General features: G+C 53.2%; 1 protein-coding gene across 2 annotated transcripts in view; it reads left to right on the top strand.

The window, feature by feature from the left end:
• MAPK4 (mitogen-activated protein kinase 4) overlaps positions 1–19,923 on the top strand; it is a 49,689-nt gene extending 29,766 nt beyond the window's left edge. The window contains exons 2-5 of one of the 2 annotated variants that reach the window (XM_021686361.1): positions 9,232–9,376; positions 10,878–11,039; positions 16,106–16,307; positions 19,227–19,923. In XM_021686361.1, the coding sequence (XP_021542036.1) occupies positions 9,232–9,376; positions 10,878–11,039; positions 16,106–16,307; positions 19,227–19,923 (1,206 nt within the window). Of the gene's footprint in view, positions 1–9,231; positions 9,377–10,877; positions 11,040–16,105; positions 16,311–19,217 lie in introns of both variants that reach the window. The other variant, XM_021686360.1, reaches the window with a different exon arrangement.
• The last annotated feature ends 595 nt before the right edge of the window (positions 19,924–20,518 follow it).

Genomic DNA, 20,518 nt, shown 5'->3' with positions numbered 1-20,518 from the left:
AGGTGAACGTCTTTGATGTTCCCCACATGGCCACAAGGATCACTAATGTCCCCTTATCACAGAGGCCTTCCCGGACCACCCACCCAATCCCTCACTCTGTCTCCTTCCCCTGCTTTCTTTTTATTCTTGCACCATCTCCATTGGACATATTATACATATGTTTGTTCACCTGTCTTTCCGGCTAACAAGTACAGTCCACGATGACAGGGACTTTGTTTTGTTCCACTGCTGGGACTGAATCTCAGCACTGCCTATTTTTAGCCACTCTGGCCTTGTTCAAGTTGTTCACCACTCTATACTTTTCTCATAGAGTCATTTTGATAATGAAATGCGCTAATAATAAAGCAGCACTTGGCACAGTGCCTGGCATATCATAAGTTTTCAATAAATGGCAGCCATTATTATGATTGGTTGCTTTCCAGTGAAGTTTTACTTCCCACGGGTCAGCCGTCCGGAGGAGACCTCTGTGGCTACTCAAGGATTCATCTCATCCTGAGTGGAGCTAGAAATAGAAGCTGCACTAATTGGGGAACCTCGAAAATACTGCTTACCTTTCAAAGCAGTTGAACTAACATCTGTAGGACACTGCTTCTCAAGTGTGGCTCTAAAGTGGGATCACCTGGGGAGTTTTAAAAAGTACTGATGCTCTGGTCCTACCCCCTGGAGATTCTGACATAATTGGTATGGCAGGTGGCCTGAGAATCGGGTTTTCTCTTAAGTTCTCTAGGTGCTTCTAATGTGTAGCAGGTTTGAAAGCAGCTGCCCCAGGGTGCCACCAGATTTCCCCTCGAAGGTAAACAAGACGAATATCTAATTAGGACCTGGCAGTTAAGGCATCTTCCTGAAGGGAGTTTTTGTTCCCAGACCAACCCATTAAAAATGAGTCACTTGGGCCCAGCAGGGCCCCTCATTTAAAGGTTGCTGTTGTGGTACAGCATCCTAAGACTCTAGCGCCCCACAGAGGAACGCTTGGGGGCCAGGAGCACAAACAGATGGGGAAACTGAGGCTGAAGCAGCCAAACAAGCCTTCCCTCCATCCACTTGTCTAACCAGCTCACCGGCCCATGCTGGTGAGGATGGGGGAATAGAGCTGGTGACCCTGGTACATCTCCAAACAAACAAAACGTTTTGTCATGTCTGTGAACTGTGGTAGAATTCAGAGTTCATGCTTTGGACCCTGTGCGGATAATGTCCAAAGCTCTTTTTTTTTTTTAATGTTATGTTAGTCACCGTACAGTACATCATTAGTTTTTGATATAGTGTTCCATGACATCCAAAGCTTTTTTCTGCGGTGTAAGCTCTAATTTTATTAGAAGACAACCACATTTCAAGAAAGCGCTTTTTAGGGGCGCCTGGGTGGCTCAGTCGTTAAGCGTCTGCCTTCGGCTCAGGTCATGATCCCAGGGTCCTGGGATCGAGCCCCGCATCGGGCTCCCTGCTCAGCAGGAAGCCTGCTTCTCCTTCTCCAACTCCCCCTGCTTGTGTTCCCTCTCTCGCTGTGTCTCTCTTTGTCAAATAAATAAATAAAATATTTTAAAAAAAAGAAAGCGCTTTTTAAAAAGAAGCCCACCCCATTGCTCCCACTCTCCTGCTGTTTAAAAGTAAGAGGCAAGGAGCGCCTAGGTGGCTCAGTCGGTTAAGCATCCGACTCTTGGTTTCGGCTCAGGTCATGATCTTGGGGATGTGGGATCGGAGCCCCGTGTCGGGCTCTGGGCTTTTCAGGGAGTCTGCTTCAAATTCTTTCCCTCTACTTCTGCTCCTCCCCCTGCTCACTCTCTCTCTCTCTCTCAATCTCTCTCTAAAATAAATAAATAAAATCTTTTTAAAAAATCAATAAATAAAAAATAAAAGTAAGAGGAAGTACATTGTGCTGAGTGAAAAAAACAGTCGCAAAAGGACCTGATTTTACTGGTACGGGTCAGATTCACAGAGACAGAAAGTAGAAGGGTGAGGCCGGGGGCCGGGGACTTGTTTAATGGGGACAGACTCCATTTTGTGAACTAGATGCAGGTGATCGTTGGACAACAATGTGAATGTACTCAGTGCCGCTGAATTGTACGCTTGAAAGTGGTTAAGATGGAGAATTTTATGTAAACGTATTTTGCCACAATTGGAAATAAATTATTCTTTTTTGGGGGGGGAGACGTACAAGGGTGGGGATAAATTATTCTTCAAAAAGCGATTCTATTGGGGTGCCTGGCTGGCTCAGTCGGTAGAGCACGCGACTCTCGATCTCAGGGTCGTGAGTTCAAGCTCCACGTTGGGCGTGGAGCCCACTTTAAAAAAAAAAAAAAGGCAATTCAATTCTGTCATTTTTTTTTTTTTTTGAAATATAAAGAGAAGTAACCACATGGCGTCTGCAGGCCTATACGAACTTAACTGGGCTTTGGTTGATTTCCATGGAAACCTAGGAAGAGATTGTGCATTTCACTGGCCAGGATCCCCCCTGTGCACAGAGTAGGGAAGGAGCAGCCTGGATGAAAGTGGACAGCAGATCAGCACTGAGGGCATCTTGAAGTTAAGGACAGCTCATTGCAGCTGACTGAACAGTACTTTCTTCACGCATGTGTACTGTAGCTGCATAAGCAGAATGTACCCGGTGGCTTACCAGGGATTGTCCTGTGCACTGGGCTTTTAAGACTGTGTGTTTCTTTCCTCAGCTTGAGAGATTCCCTGCTGCATATTTTCATGGAAATGAGTTTAATAGAATGAGTTTGGAGTCAGCAATAAGAAAGGCTATTTGGCTGTGGTGTTATTTTTTTTATTTTTTAAAGATTTTATTTATTTATTTGACAGAGAGAGACACAGCGAGAGAGGGAATACAAGCAGGGGGAATGGGAGAGGGAGAAGCCGGCTTCCCACGGAGCAGGGAGCCCGATGTGGGGCTCGATCCCAGGACCCTGGGATCATGACCTGAGCCGAAGGCAGACGCTTAACGACTGAGCCACCCAGGCGCCCGGTGTTATTTCTTTTTAAAAAGGCTTCTAACATGCCTGATAGGGATATTGGCACAAATAAAAATTATACCTTAGGAGGGAAAAGACTGGAGGAGGAAGGCCGCACGTCTTTGCTTAGAGGGGCCTCTGGGAGGGTGTTGTTTTTCTAAATGATCTTTTGATGAGTGTCTCTAATACAAAGAATTAACCCCTATTATAGGTCAGCCTGCTGCTCTGATGGAGAATCTGCCGGGCCTGGGAGTGAGGCAGATCGTTAGTCCTTAGGGCCAGGCATGATATGCAAGATAAGCTAGGGCCTTGCTGGCCCAGGTGCAGCCCTCTGACCTGCAGCATCACGTTGTCCACCTGATGACCTGAGTGTGCATTTAATCGGTCCAGGTCCCCGAGTATTCGGGTGCACACCAAAGTCTGAGAAGCGGTGCTCTGGACACCCACCGGGGGGGTGGTGTTGGCTCATCTCTTCACGAGGTTCTCCATGTTGTGCTTGGATGCCTCTGCCTGTTAGGAGCCCAGTCCTCCCCTGGACAGCCCTGATGGCTTTAGAGGCTTTTCTGATGCTGTGCCTGGATGCCTCTGCCTGTTAGGAGCCTAGTCCTCCCCTGGACAGCCCTGATGGCTTTAGAGGCTTTTCTGATGTGAAAGGCAGCCGCGCTGCATATTCAGTTGGAAGGCGCTCCAGCCACACAGCCTGGGGTGGAATCCCAGCTTGCCACTGACAGCCGGTGTGACCCTGGAGAGATTGCTTACCCCCTCTGTGCCTCCAGATTCCTCCCTGTAAAATGGCTATAATGAGAGTCCCTGCCTCACAGGGTTATTGTGAGGATGAAGTGAGTTCATCCATAAGCAGAGCAGTTTGAGGAGCTCAGTAAATGTTAGCTGTTATTATCCTATTACATAGATTTCTGTCTCCTGCTTTGGCTCACATCTGTCCCCAGAGCCTCAGAGAACAAGCTTAACTCCTCATCCGTATGACAGCCTTGCAAACGTCTAAAGGCAGCTCTCGGGACACCTGGGTGGCTCAGTCAGTTGAGCATCTGACTTTTGATTTTGGCTCAGGTCAGGATCTCAGGGTCGTGAGATTGAGCCCCGTGTCCGGCTCTGCACTCAGCATGGAGTCTGCTTGAGATTCTCTCTCTCCCTCTCTCTTTGCCCCTCCCCTAGCTCGTGCACTCTCGGTCTCTCTCTCTCTCTCAAATAAATAAAAACTTAAAGGCGGCTCTCATGCCATCCACCCCCTTTATGTTCTCCAGGCTAAAGGTCCCCAGTCGTTCCCATTCCTTGTGTGACATCTCTTTGATTTCCACAGCATGCCCACCAGAAGGTCTTTTGGGAACTTGCCCATCTACAAGAATCACAGCATCCATGCAACAACCCGCATTGACCCCTAAGGCTAAAAATTTTACTTCTCCGTAGCCTGATTTCTTTTTCCCTTGACCTAGTTTCTTCCAGATCAGACAGGGGTGCCTCTGTGTGCTGCAAGGAAGTGTGGTGCCCAGGGGCCTTCCCAAGGCCTTCCTGAGCCCCAGGATCCCCTGCTCTCCGGAGAGCAGCATCCTGCTGGCAGCCAGACTTGCAAGCCTCTCCAGGCGGCAAGGGACAGGGACTACAGAGCCTGTAGCTACATAGCTCCATAAACACCCTGCCGGGTAGTAAGAATCCACAAGAGCCCTACCAGAGGATGCAGACCTGCCCAGGGCAGATGGGAAAGACAGAGCAGCCTCTCACAGCCTCCGCTGGAACTCCTGTCCTACCCACGACCCCTCCTTCCTCAATCCGCAACCCTCCATGGCTGCCTTGGTTCTTCCTGGTGTTCTCAAACTGGGTGGGGGCACACAGGCTCCCTGGGGAGCTCATTCAAGATGGAGACCGATGACTCAAAGTCAGTAGCTTTGGGCAATCTGTACCTCTCACCAGCACTTCTGATTCTCGTTGCTAGGGGCCTGCTAACTTTCAGAACAAAGGTCATTTTCCTCAGCCCCTTTGTCCACATGCCCAGATGTCTCTCTGTCCCCTGAGCACATTCTAGGTCTTCCCACCCTCTGCCTTGACTCACACTGGTGCCCGTTGGCACCACAGCTATCTAAGATGTCTCCATCCATCAAGACCAGCTCAAACCTCATCTCCACGAAGCCTTCACTGACCCACCCGCTAACAAAACCTGCCCCTCTGCATTCTGAGCATGCTTCTTCCTCGCTGCTTACCAGGACTCTCTGTTTGGTGTGCGTGGTGGTGGAGATCCAGCAATGGACAGTTTAGAGCATGGACTCTGAAGACAGATACCTTAGGCCACATCCCCGTCATATGACCTTCGGCAGGTGGTTACTACTCTGTGGAGAGCCTGCATCGAGGGGCTGCTGGGAGGACCGCAGAATGAATGCGTGTAAAATGCTAACACGGGGGCGGGCGCCTGGGGGGTGCAGTCTGTTAAGTGTCCGATTCTTGGTTTCAGCTCAGGTCATGATGGCACGGTCGTGAGATCGAGCCCTGCGGGCTCTGTGCTGAGCGCAGTCTGCTCAAGATCCCTCTCCCTCTCCCTCTGCCCCTCCCTCCCACTCTCTCTCTCAAATAAATAAATAGATCTTAAAAAAAGAAAAAAAGGTAAAATGCTAACACAGTGCTCAGCATGGAGCAAGTCCCACGTAAATGTTGACCGAGATCATTTCCTTATCCTTCTGACAATCATATTGAATATTTCATCTCTTTAACTACATTATATGCTCTTTGAAGACGGGGATGGTTTTAATCATCATCTTCATTTCCACTGCACAGGGACAACACATGCCAGAGACTTCCGGTAGAGAAGGTGAGACTATCAGAGTCCCCCACCATCCTGGCCTGGGAGTGGGGGGCAGCCCTCGGCAGCCATTCAATGTGAGGGGAGAAACCAGCCTTCGCACCTTGTCACACACACACCCCCCACCACACAGCTACAGTTGACTGGGCTTTTATTCTTCAGAGAATGTGTCCCCATTTAAATTCTCCCCATCCCGGGGTGCCTGGGTGGCTCAGTCGTTAAGCGTCTGCCTTGGGCTCAGGTCATGGTCCCAGGGTCCTGGGATCGAGCCCCGCATCGGGCTCCCTGCTCAGCGGGAAGCCTGCTTCTCCCTCTCCCACTCTCCCTGCTTGTGTTCCCTCTTTCACTGTGTCTCTCTCTCTGTCAAATAAATAAATAAATAAATAAATTCATTCTCCCCATCCCTGTGAGGGGCCAGAAGGGTGAAGTAGAAGGCATATTGGAACATGCCTTTCCCCCCAACCTTCTGTCTCCCAGACACAAGGGATCAGGCTCGGGGGGCTGGTGGAGGCGGACAGAGCAAGTGGCACAGACCTGGAGCCCCCCCTCCACCCATGCTGGCCGCGGATTGGAGCCCACGCTTCTGCTTCGAGTTTGAGCAAGGCTGTTCTGAATTCCTGGCAGGCAGCTAGGACTGAGTGCAGTGTCCCTGCTCCCTCTGCCCAGAGGGTGCTCAGAGCGTTAATTATACCTCCCTTCTGGATCTGTTGGGGGTCCCTAATTACCCTCCTCAGAGGGCAGCGGCTGCTAGATGATTTCCCAAACACCTATGGTGCTTTTAAAATCAAAGCCTCCTGTTGGCTGTACCGGACCCTAAAAGGAAGCAAAATGGGCTGGCTGGAGCCATCGCTGAAGAAAGCCCAAAGGCCCCCAAGACAGGGTCTAGACAGGAAATCCTGGCCAGCTGCCTCCCAGGAGCACCTCCAGAATTGGCTTCTCACCAGGAACACCAGGGGACAGGGTGGTAGGAGGAAAGGGACCCTTGGGAAAGGGCAGCTCCAATCTTGCCTCTTATGTGCTGAGAGGGGGCCATGGAGAATCGTGGCAGTGCTGGTTTCCTGTCTCCTCAGAGCAGTGATCCCTTATGACTCGCACAATGGTGCACCACACGGAGACCAGGTCTGACGACTGAGGACACGTCCCTCCATATCCAAATGGAGCTGAAACCATTTCCCCCACTGCAGGCTCTGACGGAAAAGCCATTTAAAGATATCTGTTAAGCCCATCTAATTACTGATTTGTGAGCCCTTCTGATAAAACTGAGTCTCTACTCCTGGGTATTCTTTAAATATACATTTTTTTTTATTTTATTCTAGAAAGTTCTGACTTTCGCCCCATCCACTCCACTGAAACTTTCTTGAATTCAGATCACCAGTATCATGTTACGGGCCCCAGAGCCTCTCTTGCTTGGACACCCAGGGCTCATCTCAGCTGAGGGCAGGACCCCTGCCACCACCTCCTTCCCCATGTCTGCTCTCCCTCCCCCCCACCCCTGCCAGGAAGGGAGCCTCCTCTTTGTTCTCATCCCCCCTTCTCCAGGGCTCCTCTTCCTCCAGAACCTGACAGAAGACACTGCAACTTCCCAAATTCTCCTCTGCCCTGTGGCTTCTGAAACACATCAGTATGTCCTCTGTTTTCAAAAGGGCTTGAGGGACAAGTGACCATAAGGAAGCAGCAGGTTCTCGGTTTTCATTCCAAAGTAAGAAAGTGGGTGAACTTTCTCAGCTGCTGTCGTGGCCTGGCCCTCATTTCTGGCCCCGGGGGCAGCCTTGCCCATGCAAACATCTTTCTTTTACTTTCCAGGCAGGTGTTTCAGAAGGAAGCCTCCCTGTGTCCCCATTTCAGTCCTAGGTGCTGCAGCTAGGCAGGTGTTAATGACAGGAAATTCCATCCCATAAAAGACTGCTCGTTTACATATCAGAGAAAACCCCCTTCTGTTGCCTCCCCTCTGGGTGACTCTGCTTTTGTCTTCCTCTGGCAGTCTCAGCCTCTGACTGGAAAATCAATCAAGCCATTCCTTATTTATGACCCGCCCACCCAGAAGTGAACTTCTACGGTTTGGCTTGTGTCTGCAATTTCTTTAAGGTTTTTTGTTTTTTTTTTAAGATCTTATTGATTTAGAGAGAGAGAGAGTGTGTGTGTGTGTGTGAGTGGGGGTAGGGGCAGAGGGAGGAGAGAATCTCAAGCAGACTCCCCACTGAGTGCGGAGCCCAATGAGGAGCTCAATTCTACGACCCTGAGATCATGACCTGAGCTGAAATCGAGTCAGACGCTTAACCGACTGAGCCACCCAGGCGCCCCTAAGATTTTATTTTTTAAATAATCTCTACACTCGACATGGGGCTTGAAGTCACAACCCCGAGATCCAGAGTCGCCATGTTCCACCGACTGAGACAGTCCCATAGAGGAAAGGGTACTGCTGTCATAATGCAGAGCTCGGAAGGTTTAAAACACTTAATATGTATTTGGTAAACAGATAGATTCTGGATTAATTGATCAAAAGCTGCCGGGTATTTGGGCTTCTTAACTTTTCATCTGCCTGGGTCTGTGATAGTGCTTAAGTCAGTAAAGAGGGCAATTCAAATGCTAAATGGGGAGTTACATCAGTGGATATCAAGACCATCCCTAGAATCTCCCACTGCCTCCCTTCAGTCTGAATTGTCTCACCTTGACCTCCCAAATGGGTCTACCTTCTCTATTTAGAGAGACTGTTCCAGGTCATCCAAATGGACACCTCCCAGGTTACACTGTTGGGGCAACTTCCCGAATTACATAGAGAACAATTTCCGAGTTGCCTGGCTTTATTTTACATTCTGTGCTAAACCACTTACATCCCCACCAAATCTTATAGGGAGGGATTCCGTCCCAGACCACAAATCCTTGAGCAGTGGCTGAAATCAGCTAGGACATCTATGCCCCCAAAAAGACACTGTGGAGCTCCCAGAATCCTCTGGGCCAACCAGAGCTGCATCCACTCTGCCATTTAGGGCTGTTTCCATACGCCCTTCACCTGCACCTGTTATGAAGCTGGCCTTCTGCATTTTCAGCAGGGGCTTGGCGTCTCTGGCATCGTAGCCACGTTAATTCTAATTCTTAGCACCAAAGTAATTGGCTTGATTTCAAATGTATGGCTATTGCTGAGATTCAGCCGCTGGATCAATGAAATTCCAAGTTCTCATCACTACTCTGTTGATAGTGGTAATGAACTTGAGTTTGGCTCCTATGTATCGAGCTTTTGACTAGATGAGGGAAAATTTGTTTTGCATAGTTACGTCAAGTTGGGGTGGGAAAGGCTTCCTTCCAAAATAGTGGTATCTTGCCTCCTTATCCACAGAGGAGAACCGCTGGGCTTCAGGGAAGGCTCCAGAGTGAAAGGATCCCGGATGGCGTGCTGTCTTCGGGTGGAAAGAAACAAGGCACCTGGGGGAGAGGGCATCTCTGCACATGGCTGACCAGCGGAACTGGGGTTTTGTCTTCCAGGGTTATCTGTCAGAAGGGCTGGTAACCAAGTGGTACCGCTCACCGCGCCTGCTCCTCTCCCCGAACAACTACACCAAAGCCATCGACATGTGGGCCGCCGGCTGCATCCTGGCCGAGATGCTCACGGGGAGGATGCTCTTTGCTGGTAAGTCACTAACCATGCCACCTTCCTTCTCCTCTGGTGTCGTTCTATAAAAAGGGAGAACTGATTGAAAGAAAAAAAACCCCACAAACAAACCAAAAAACCATGCTAACCACAAAACATCCTAGTCTTTCTCTTTAAAATGACCTGTATGGCTTTATGGACTTACTTGGAGGCCCCTTATCATTTCTGGCAAAATACTGGAAAGGCTAAAAATAGCCTTTTGAGGGCAGAACCTTTAAAATCAAGTAACTTGGGCGCCTGGGTGGCTCAGATGGTTAAGCGTCTGCCTTCGGCTCAGGTCATGATCCCAGGGTCCTGGGATCGAGTCCCACATCGGGCTCCCGGCTCGGCGGGGAGCCTGCTTCTCCCTCTGACCCTCTCCCCTCTCATGCTGTTTCTCACTCGCTCGCTCTCTAAAAAATAAATAAATAAAATCTTAAAAAAAATAAAATAAATTAAAAAAATAAAATCAAGTAACTACTTCTGTTCAGACACCTTGAGATTGACTGCTGGAAACATCCATCCTACATTTTCAGCCCCTTCCTCTTCTCTCCCTGCCACTGTGAGCGGTCAGTCTGGAGTGTTCATTTGGCGGGGGGACCCCACAAGGGGCCCCCAGAGTCCCTGAACTGACCCTCCATGAGCCCACTCGGAGGGGGAGGCTGAAGGGACCACTTCCGCGCAGAGCCTGAGCCGTAGACCCCTGCTGGGGCAGCATCCGCTCGGTGCTCCACCGGGTGTCGTTGGGGGACACGGAGGAGCCCCAGCATAGGCCGCAGGCTTCTGGCAGATTGGAATCCTGTAGGCATCGGTGGCATGGGGAGGGCACTCTGAGCAGCTAGATGAATCTGGGGACTTCTCAAAGATAGAAAGTCTTCGTTAAGGATTTAAACTGGTAGAAGTAAGTGGAAAGGCTACTCAAGCAAAAAGGGAAAATGGAAGCAATGGGAGTAAGAACAGCCTGTGTGGGTCGAGGGGGACAGCGAGGGGAGAGACCTGACCCCCACCAGCAGCGCCAGAGCGCTGAGAGAGCGTCAGGGCGGCAAAGACGAGTTGCGTTTCTGAGACTCATAAAGACTGAAGCTTCTTAGGGCCGAGCATCCGGCCTGATGCCTGGCAGGGAGAAGTTGCTCAGTAAGTCATTATTTACTGAGGGAATGAAGGAGCAAAGGAGAACAAACGCCTGACTCCATCCTGTCCCAGCACACTTCTTCCACGGACCTGGCATAGCCTGTCTGGCTGACTCAGTCTGCATCAGACGGGTCCATTCCAGAGGCAGAGACATTTCATAAAGCCAAGCCCCAGAGATGGCAAGTAACCTGCTTGTAGTCATACAGCAAGTGAGTGGCCGAGTGAGGACCAGAACCCAGGTCCCCTGGCACCCAGTGCTGCTCCCAACGGCCGGCGCCGCCCCTCCCCGGCCTCCCAGAACCACACTGGGGCTTCCGTCACCCCAGCCACTTGGGCAACACACTTAACCATCTGGTGTTTGGCTCCCCAGGGGCTCACGAGCTGGAGCAGATGCAGCTCATCCTAGAGACCATCCCTGTGATCCGGGAGGAGGACAAAGATGAGCTGCTCAGGGTGATGCCTTCCTTCGTCAGCAGCAGCTGGGAGGTGAAGAGGCCGCTGCGCAAGCTGCTCCCCGAAGTGAACAGCGAAGGTACCTCGGCCTGCAGCATGGCCAGCCTCCGGGAGGCTGCGCTCTGGCTTCGTTCGCCCTGGGGGGCCGGGCGGGTGGTCTCCTTCTGGAACGACCAAGCCTAGTTCCAGACAGAGAGGCCAAGGCCACGCCACTGTGGCGGAAATTTGCCCTAGCTACTTCCAGACCGAGCGTCATTGGCTCCCGGAGTTCGGCCATCAGGCAACTCTCCAGGCCGTGCTTGGTGGTCTTCCAGAGTCTACCCCCGTCTTTGCTTCCTTTTCCTTCTCGTCTTTCTCACTTGCCTTCCTGCCTCTCCTCCTTCATCTCCCTCTCCCTTGTTCCCCTTGATGATGTGGTGCAGAGAACATGAGTTTTACCAGCTTGAGACCCAGACCCAGACTCAATTCCCAGGTGCATCGGGAGTAGCTGTTTGGCCTTGAGCAAGTTTCCTAACCTCTCTGCATCTCAGTTTCCTTAACTGTAAAAGGGGTACAGTAATTCATGTCACATGGGGACATCGTGACGGGTAAGTAAAACAGAATGTGTAAAGCCCCAGGCAGAGGACAGTTGCTCCATCATCTTAAATGTTAACATTAGGGGCGCCTGGGTGGCTCAGTCATTTAAGCATCTGCCTTCGGCTCAGGTCATGATCTCAGGGTCCTGAGATCGAGCCCCACATTGGGCTCCCTGCTCGGCCGGGAGCCAGCTTCTCCCACTCCCTCTGCCCCTCCCCCCACTCGTGCTTGTTCTCTCTCTCAAATAAACAAAATCTTTAAATAAAACTTCAGCATTATCACTGGGCCTCATACCTACCAGAGGCTTCCCTACCTATGTTAGGTAGGATACAGGTTCAGCCAGTTGGAGGAGACACCCAAATTCTTAGTGGCTTAAATAAGATTTATTTCTTATTTAAGAAAAAAGAAGTTAAGAAGCGTATTTCTCTCTTCTATAATAATCACAAAGCAGATAGTCCAGGGCCAAGACAGTGAGCCTGCTGTACAAAGTCATCCAGGGGCCCAGGCCCCTTCCATCTTGTTCAACCATCCTTGGGTACTGCCCTTGCTACCTGGAGGAAGGTGGGGAAGGAGGGCAGGTCCGCTTGCCCTTAAGGTCATGAGCCGGAATTTGGACACCTCCCTTCCACTCTTGTTTTATTGACCAGAACTTAGTCCCGTGGCCCCAGCTCACTGCAGTGGAGGTGGTGAAATAGGTATTTATTCCCCACCACTTGGTGTCCATTATTACGAATGAGACCATCAAGAAACCAAGAACTTGGACCACCAGTGTCTTCTAACAGTGTCCTTGGCCATGATCCCCACTCAATCATAAGCTGCCTCAGTTTTCTCTTCATTAAAGGGGAGGAGAGATCATTTCATTCACCACAAATTAAGACTCAGCCCATCTATATTTGTGTCCTAGGGCCCTGTAGAAATCCCACCATGAGACAAGAGGTGCATTCACCTCTCAGGAATTCTGGATCAGGGACGTGTCACCCCCTCCCCTCCCCCAAGCAACCACACACATAGCAGCCCCTCGGTGCCTTGGCTGTCAGAGTGGTGGGCTGTTTCTCAGCAAAATCAGTGTTGGTCCCGATAGGAGATAAAGCTCCTCACTGTCGTCAGCAGCATCCCCCGACGTGTATTAAGCCACCACAGTGCTAGAGATGGAAGTTCAGAGACAGGACGGTGCACTCGCTGGGACGATGGTGAGAACAAAGAGGTGAGGTGAGAACAAAGACTGAGGAACACATCCTAAGGGGCCAGCAAGAGCCCTGGGTATTTGGGGGAGAGGAAGGGAGCAGAGAGGGACAGAGAAGCTGGCCAGGGGGACATGGTGAGGCCCGGATCAGCAGGACGAGTCACAGACCTGTTGGTAGGAAGTGAGGCTGGAGAGGTGAGAAAGGCCGAGAGGCCAGTGAGTTTGGACTTGATCCTGTAGCTGAACAGGTGTTCACTAAAGCCAGGCTTGCTCCACTCTCCCGATGTACCAAAACTCAACTCCAACCAAAACTCTCTTGCTGGCCTCTGGCCTTGAAAAGAGGTCTCCAGCTGACCTCTGGCTTTAGGAGAATGAGGGGTCCCAGGAATTAAAATATCGGTGGGGGGAGGGCACCAAGCCCACCCACCCAGGAGAGCCGGCTGGTGACCTGCGGTCCCTCCTTCTGCTGTACATCAGAGGCCCCACAGGCCTGGGAAGAGGCAGAATGTCTCTCTGGCTGTAGCCCCCAGAGGCTCAAAGGGCAGCCTGAGTGACTGTCCCTCAGCAGCTGACACAGCCGCCGGAGCAGGACGAGGGAGACAGGCCCCGAGACCATCATATCGAGGCCTCACTTCTGAGGTCCATTTAATCTACGAAGTAAATGTGTCACAAGTAACAAATCTGATGAGGAAACCTAATACGGAAACAAGTAAAAGGAGTGCTCTGGGTGAAGCAGGGTCGGGGACCTCAGGGCCCACCTGCCTCTCAGTCTCCAGAGATGCCCCTGAGGATCCTTCCAGAACCCTGGGGGCTTGGGGAAGTCCCGTTTGAGTTCACTGGGCCACAGGAAGGTGACAGGATGGTACGGAAGTCTCATTATATTAGAAATGCCTTCAGAACATGTGGGGAGGTTGAGCCCAGAGAAGAGGAGTTGGGGATTGGGGAGGGTATGGTGGTTTCTGTATTGAGAAAAACAAAGCTAGTGCCATGGCAGATAAATCTGGAACCTCCAGGTGACCCTGCTAGCAGTGTATGCACGGCTCACCTCCAGTCCGGACAGAGTGGGGGAGCCTGGGGCTCTCCCAGGACCCAGCTTGTCAGAGAAGTGTCTGCCATCTTCAACACACAGCTTTCAAGGTCCCCCTTGGACACCCACTTCTGGCCGAAGCCAGGGGAAGAGAGGGCAGAGACTCTTGCAGGAGGCTTTTATGCATCCAGCCTGGAAGTGGGGTCCACACATCACTTCCTCCCCTGCTCGCCAGGCCCCAGTCACACAGCACATCGAACTGCAGGGCGCACTGGGAGATGCAGGCCAGTGTGTGCCAGGCAGAGGGGCCTTGCACAGGACCTGGCTGCTTGCTGCGCCCTTGAAACCTGAGGGGACCGATCTTGGGGAAGAGAGAACATGCCGACATGGGGGACTCGCAAAGGGCAGAGCTAGGCCCGGGGGTAGAGGTTAAAGAGGGTAGATTTAGGTTAGAGACAAGAAGGGATTTTCTAATATTTGGGCTTCCGGAAGCGTCTGGCACCTGCTAGAAGACCAGCTGTCAGGAAGAGGAAAGAGGAGACTCGTTTTTACTAGAGTCAGTGGGGTAGACTTCGGGGTTGGCACTTTCCAACTTCAGGGTTCGCTGGGTCTTTGTTAAAAATAGTGATGCTGGTAATGATGCCTGCCCACGTTTAGAGCTTCAACTCTCTCCTGTCCTTGTCAGAAGGTCCAGAGTAATAGGCTGGGCCGAGGGAGGGCGGCAGCCCAAAGAGGGCAAGGCTTGCCCAGCCTGGAGCCAGACAGGGCCAAAGCGGGCTGTGCACTGCGGAGCCTGATTCTTCCCGGCCCTTCCCATCTGTGAGGCTCTTTCAGGTCTCCAGCCCTGACCCAGAGGCACCCCCTGAGCCTCGGCGCTCTCGGCGGTGATCAGAGCTCCTGCTGCTGTATGGATCCTTCGGTCTAGGCGTACAGAGCAGCACCACATCCTCCTGGGGGGCTGTGACCTTCTGAATCCGTCAATTTTCTGAATCACTGATGAATTTTCCTGCAAAGAGACCCAGGGCTGGTGTGAGGGGCAGGGTCGTGGTTGCGCCTTGAGGCTCTGGAGCTCTTGAGGCTCTCTCCCTTGCCACAGGGGAGGTAACACGATTAGCCAAGTCATGATTTAAGTGGAGCCTCCAGCACTGAGAGGTAATGCAAACCTCCAGGCTAGACCTTGCCCTGAGATAACCTAGCGCAGAGCCCACAAGGCAGATGGCTGCCCCTACCCCCGCTTGGGAGAAAGGACACCAGTTCCGTGCGCAGAGCTGATCTGTAGCCAGTGTGCACCCACACAGCCCGATTGGCTGCCGAAATTTCGATATACTTTCATGCAGGTTGGCAACCAGCCACCACACAAGGCTTCAGAGTGTCCCTTCCTGTCCCCAGGTTCCAGCTGCCTAGGACCTCCCCTTGATCTAGACCCTAGTCCCCAGGAGGGCTTCAGCTTGGTGGTTAAATATTTTAATATCAAGCCCACCTGCCCTTGTTTGTCAAACCTCCAGGAGCAACCTATGGTAGGAAGGCTGGACTCGGGAGCCCTGGGCTAACAGGCCGTGTCACACCTGCCTCACCTTTCAGTGACCTGCCTCACAGGCTCCTCCACCCACCCCAGCAGCCCGCAATCCGCAACAAGTGGGAGTGGGTGTAGAGACACCTCGGCTCCCCCCGACCCCACAAATGGAGTCACCTCTAGGTGTGTCCCATGCTGTCTTGTAGAGGATGCCTCCCCACCCCGCAGTGGGACCGAGCGCCAAGTGCCCACAGGAGGAACCTGCTCATGCGCACATCCCGTACTGGCTTCTTCCCCCCTCCCCTGCCTGTGCTTCCAGGGACGGTCACCACACAAACTATCTACAGCGCAGTCTGTGTCCCTGGAGAAATCCAGCGTAAGGCAGACTTTAGCCCCGCACCTGCTCTTAACCAACGGCAACTTGAGCAAGTCGCTTTACCCCGCTGGGCCTCTGTTTATTCATTTGTGAAGTCAAAAAAGCAGTATCTGGGGCGCCTGGGTGGCTCAGTCGTTGGGCGTCTGCCTTTGGCTCAGGTCCTGATCCCAGGGTCCTGGGATCGAGCCCCGCATCGGGCTCCCTGCTCAGTGGGGAGCCTGCTTCTCTCTCTCCCACTCCCCCTGCTTGTGTTCCCTCTCTTGCTGTGTCTCTCTCTGTCAAATAAATAAATAAAAATCTTTAAAAAAAAAAAAAAAGCAGTATCTGCTCTGAATTCATCACTGGATTGTGATGAGGGTCACAAGAAAGGAGAATGGCTAAAAACCTTTTTACAAATGGGAAAGTACAAAAAAATGTCTCTGCTAGGCAGGGCAGTGAATGACCTTCATGCCCTGTTTTGCTCCCCGCAGCCATCGACTTTCTAGAGAAGATCCTGACCTTTAACCCCATGGATCGCCTAACAGCCGAGATGGGGCTGCAGCACCCCTACATGAGCCCATACTCATGCCCCGAGGACGAGCCCACCTCACAGCACCCCTTCCGCATTGAAGATGAGATCGATGACATCCTGCTGATGGCTGCCAACCAGAGCCAGCTCTCCAACTGGGACAGGTGGGGTTCCAGGAGCCTCCAGCCCTGGAGTCTAGAATCCACGTTCTCATCCTCCCATTTCTGTTTTGCCTCTGATCCTCCATGACCTTTCCCTCTGTCTCCCAAGCTCCATATCCCATGGGGTGCTTTCCCCCATTAGCTTCCTGCCTTTCTCTCTTGTCCCCAGGCACTCCCACTAGATGAGCATGTGTGGGTAGGGGCCTTCCTTTGTGCGACCCAGCCACTACCCCTTTCCTCCCCGCCCTGAGTATACCAGAGCCAGGGCTCAATACAATGTTCAGCGACATTTAAGGAGTACCCATCACTGGAACGCACTTCTAGCAGACTGGGAATCTGCCCTAGAAAGGTAGACGGTGCCAGTGCACGACAAGGAGACAATGTGACATTTATTACCGCATAACACTTTCCCAGGGTCCTCATCGTTGGCACCTCCCAAGAGTGCCATTAAGGGGGGTGCCATTATTATTACTGCCCAGGGACACATGACAGAGCCACAGCTCAGAGAGGGTAGAGACTAGCACCTTGCCACACAGCTAATGCCTGCCTCGTGGGGGGCCTCCTTGATCTGCATCTATGTCAGATACTGCTGAGCAATCACAGGACTCTTGCCTGCTAAACCGGGCTGGGCCTCCGAATCCTTCCCCACACGGTGTGCCCAGAAGTCACTACCAGTGATTCAGTGTTGGGTAGAACCCACAATTTTTAACAATCTCTGTGTAGGCATGTTAGGATTTTTCGGGTCCCTTCCTATTCTGATGTTGAGATCAGGCAGCTAAACATTTGGGCATCACCATCTGCTAATCCGGGGAGGGAGAGCCGAGAGCGGCTCAGTTTAGAAATAGAAGTCAGGGGCTTAGCAGCTAGGACTCCGAGGGTGCCTAAGTGGGAGCCCCGCTGCTGTGGGAATGTGACAGCTAGTTACATAAGTGACAGATGAGCAAGTTCTCCTTTTCAGTCATTTTTTTTTTTTTTTTAAGATTTTATTTATTTATTTGACAGAGAGAGACACAGCGAGAGAGGGAACACAAGCAGGGGGAGTGGGAGAGGGAGAAGCAGGCTTCCCGCCGAGCGGGGAGCCCGATGCGGGGCTCGAACCCAGGACCCTGGGATCATGACCTGAGCCGAAGGCAGACGCTTAACGACTGAGCCACCCAGGCGCCCTTCCTTTTCAGTCATTTGACAGATGATAGGTTTCAGAGTGAGGAGGCACGGAGGGAGGGCCAGGGCAGCGCTGCTATTTTTGGACAGGTTTGTGGGTTTGTTGTTGTCAATTGTTGTTATCAAGAGTTGCCAGCAAATAGAGATTAATGAAGACTCTTCCTTCTGCTGCCCCCATGCTTTTCCCGCCCTTGACTGTGGTCCCTGCAGCCCCTCCCCCTCCGCTCCACGGCGCTTGAGGGCACAGAGTGCTGGCCCAGAGAGGCCCATCCCGTGCTTATCATGGCTGTGGTGCAGGGCTGGGGCCAGGAAAACTGTCGCAGGGTTTCTTTGGCCACTGCCCACCAACTCTGACCATTTCTAAACCTGACACAGTTCTGCTCCTGACTTTCCCATCACACCTGCATGAAGGAGATGGGCAGTCCATGGGCAGCCTCCCTCCTACAGGCCCTCCTGCTTTGGGCAAATGGCTTAACCTTGGATGAGCACCAGCATCCTTATCTGTAAGGCAGCGTGATCACCCTAACTCCACAGAGTCTCTGTGAAGACTTCAGAGAACCAATGTTTGGCGTTCGGTGTGTAGCAGCCAGGGATTAGGGTCTTTGCAAGTTCTTCCTCCTAGAAATCTCTCTGATTTCTAGGACCCTTGTGGGAGGAGGCGGTGTTCGCCTCTGGGGGTGACTCCAGCGCTCATGGGGTCACTGGGCAGTGGGCAGGCAGTCCTGGGGCCTCCCTGTGCCTCGCAAACCACATCGTGTGGACCGCTCTGGGCGCCTGCCCTTTCACAGCCAAACCTGCCTGTCCTAGGTGCATTGGCTTTTCCCGTGTGAGCACGAGGCATCCTGTACCACGAGCAGCTGGTCGTTGGCTCCCTCCACACGGTTCTGCATAGAGCACCTGGCACAGGGAGGAGAGGGCCCAGCTCGAGCTGATGGCCCGCACACCTGCCCTTCATTTGCTCTTGGCTGGCTGACTTTGCTCTCCCTGGCTGCAGGGCAGTTGACAGAAGGCAGAATTCCAAGGATCTCTGGCCTCTCCTGAGGGTGTCTAGAATCTTTCCACTTGCACTGCACTGATGCAGGGTGCTGGGGGGGGGGGGCATCTAACCAGACCCACTAAGGCAAGAGATCTTAGCATCACCTGGGGATGTGTTAAAACCGTGCTGATGCAGAGCCCCAGTCGAGACCTGCTGAATTAGGATGTGGGGTGATTCTAGTCTGAACCAGGCCTGAGAAGCACTCATAAGGGCCCTGCTACTCAAAGTGTGGTCCCCGGACCAGCAGTATCGGCGTCACCTGGGAGCTTGTTAGAAACACAGAATCTCTGGCCCCACCTCAGAGCTACTGGATCAAGAGCTGCAACTCAGCGAGGGCCCCAGGCGATTTGCGTGCAGGTCAGAGTTTGAGGAGCGCTGCACTGGTGGGATCCGTTTGAAAGGAGGTTCCAGGAGGACAGGGACTTTGTTGTTTTGTTCACTGCTGTGCCTGGCAATGCCAGCGCCTGGCACACAGTAAGGTGCTCAAGAAATAGCTGTAGGGCATTGAATGAGTACAGAAGAATACAAGGGTTAAGCCAAAAAAATCAGTCCCTCCACCGGAACCCCGGGGAGCGGGGGGCGGTCACAGGACCAGAGGGACAGGGAAGGAACGGAAAGGCAGTCTGTGCGTGGCAGACAGGGATGAGGGGGCTTGGCTCCCTCGGGGAAGGCACCTCACCCGCGGGTCCAGTCGCCCACCATTCCGTCTGTCTGCACCCTTGCAGGTACCCTGTGAGCCTCTCATCGGACCTGGAGTGGAGGCCGGACCGGTGCCAGGACACGAGCGAGGTGCAGCGCGACCCGCGCGCGGGCTCGGCGCCCCTGGCGGAGGACGTGCAGGTGGACCCGCGCAAGGACTCGCAGGGCAGCTCGGAGCGCTTCCTGGAGCGCTCGCACTCGTCCATGGAGCGCGCCTTCGAGGCCGACTACGGGCGCTCCTGCGACTACAAGGTGGGCTCGCCCTCCTACCTGGACAAGCTGCTGTGGCGCGACAGCAAGCCGCACCACTACTCAGAGCCCAAGCTCATCCTGGACCTGTCGCACTGGAAGCAGGCGGCCGGGGCGCCCCCGAGCTCCGCGGTGGCCGCCGACGCCGGGCCGCACGAGGACGAGCCGGCCAGCCTCTTCCTGGAGATCGCGCAGTGGGTCAAGAGCACGCAGGGCGGCCCCGAGCGCGCCAGCCCGCCCCCCGACAGCCCCGAGCGCCGCCTGTCTGCCTCTCCGCCCGGCCGCCCGGCCCCCATCGACGGGGGCGCCAGCCCCCAGTTCGACCTGGACGTGTTCATCTCCCGCGCCCTGAAGCTCTGCACCAAGCCCGAAGACCTGCCGGACAATAAACTGGGTGACCTCAACGGCGCGTGCATCCCCGAGCACCCCGGCGATCTCGTGCAGACCGAGGCCTTCTCCAAAGAAAGGTGGTGAGGGAGGGGGGGAGCTCCAGGCCCCCTGAGCGGAGGCCACCCAGGGAAGCCGGGCCTGGCAGGAAGGGGCTGGCCGCCCCCCACCCCGTACCTCCACCGCCCCTTCACCCCTCTCTGCTGCCTTGGGGTTAGCAAAACACAGGAAGGATCCGAGGAGGGAGCGGAATGTCCATTTCTTAAACTGCCTTAATAACTAGCCTTTAACCTCTGGGAGCAGGTCTGAACAGGAGCCTAGTTTGGGGGTTGATCACTTTCCCAGCGAAGAGGGGGCCCTTGCGTTTTACAGGTGGTGGGGTGCGAGGGAGCAAAGTGTCTTAGACAGCAGTCTGCAAGCCCTCCCACCTCTCCGGGTGCAGAGCAGTCTTGCCAGCGGGGTGTTGAAACCGTCTGGCCGAACTAGCCTCACTGACAGAGGAAGGACAGTGAGGCCCCCAGAAGCCAAGGGATGTGCTTACCAGCAGGGCGAGGCTTGAAGCCCAGTCTCCTGGGCCAGTGTCTGTCCGCTCTAAGCTGTCTTCCTCTGCTGGGGTCCCTGTGGCTTTCCAATCCGAAAACTCGGTCCAGGATGTTTCTTCCCTGCCCATCACCATCTGACC

Source organism: Neomonachus schauinslandi, chromosome 14 (assembly GCF_002201575.2).
Source record: "Neomonachus schauinslandi chromosome 14, ASM220157v2, whole genome shotgun sequence".
Taxonomy (NCBI): Eukaryota; Metazoa; Chordata; class Mammalia; order Carnivora; family Phocidae; genus Neomonachus; species Neomonachus schauinslandi.
This window is presented reverse-complemented; position numbering and strand designations above follow the sequence as displayed.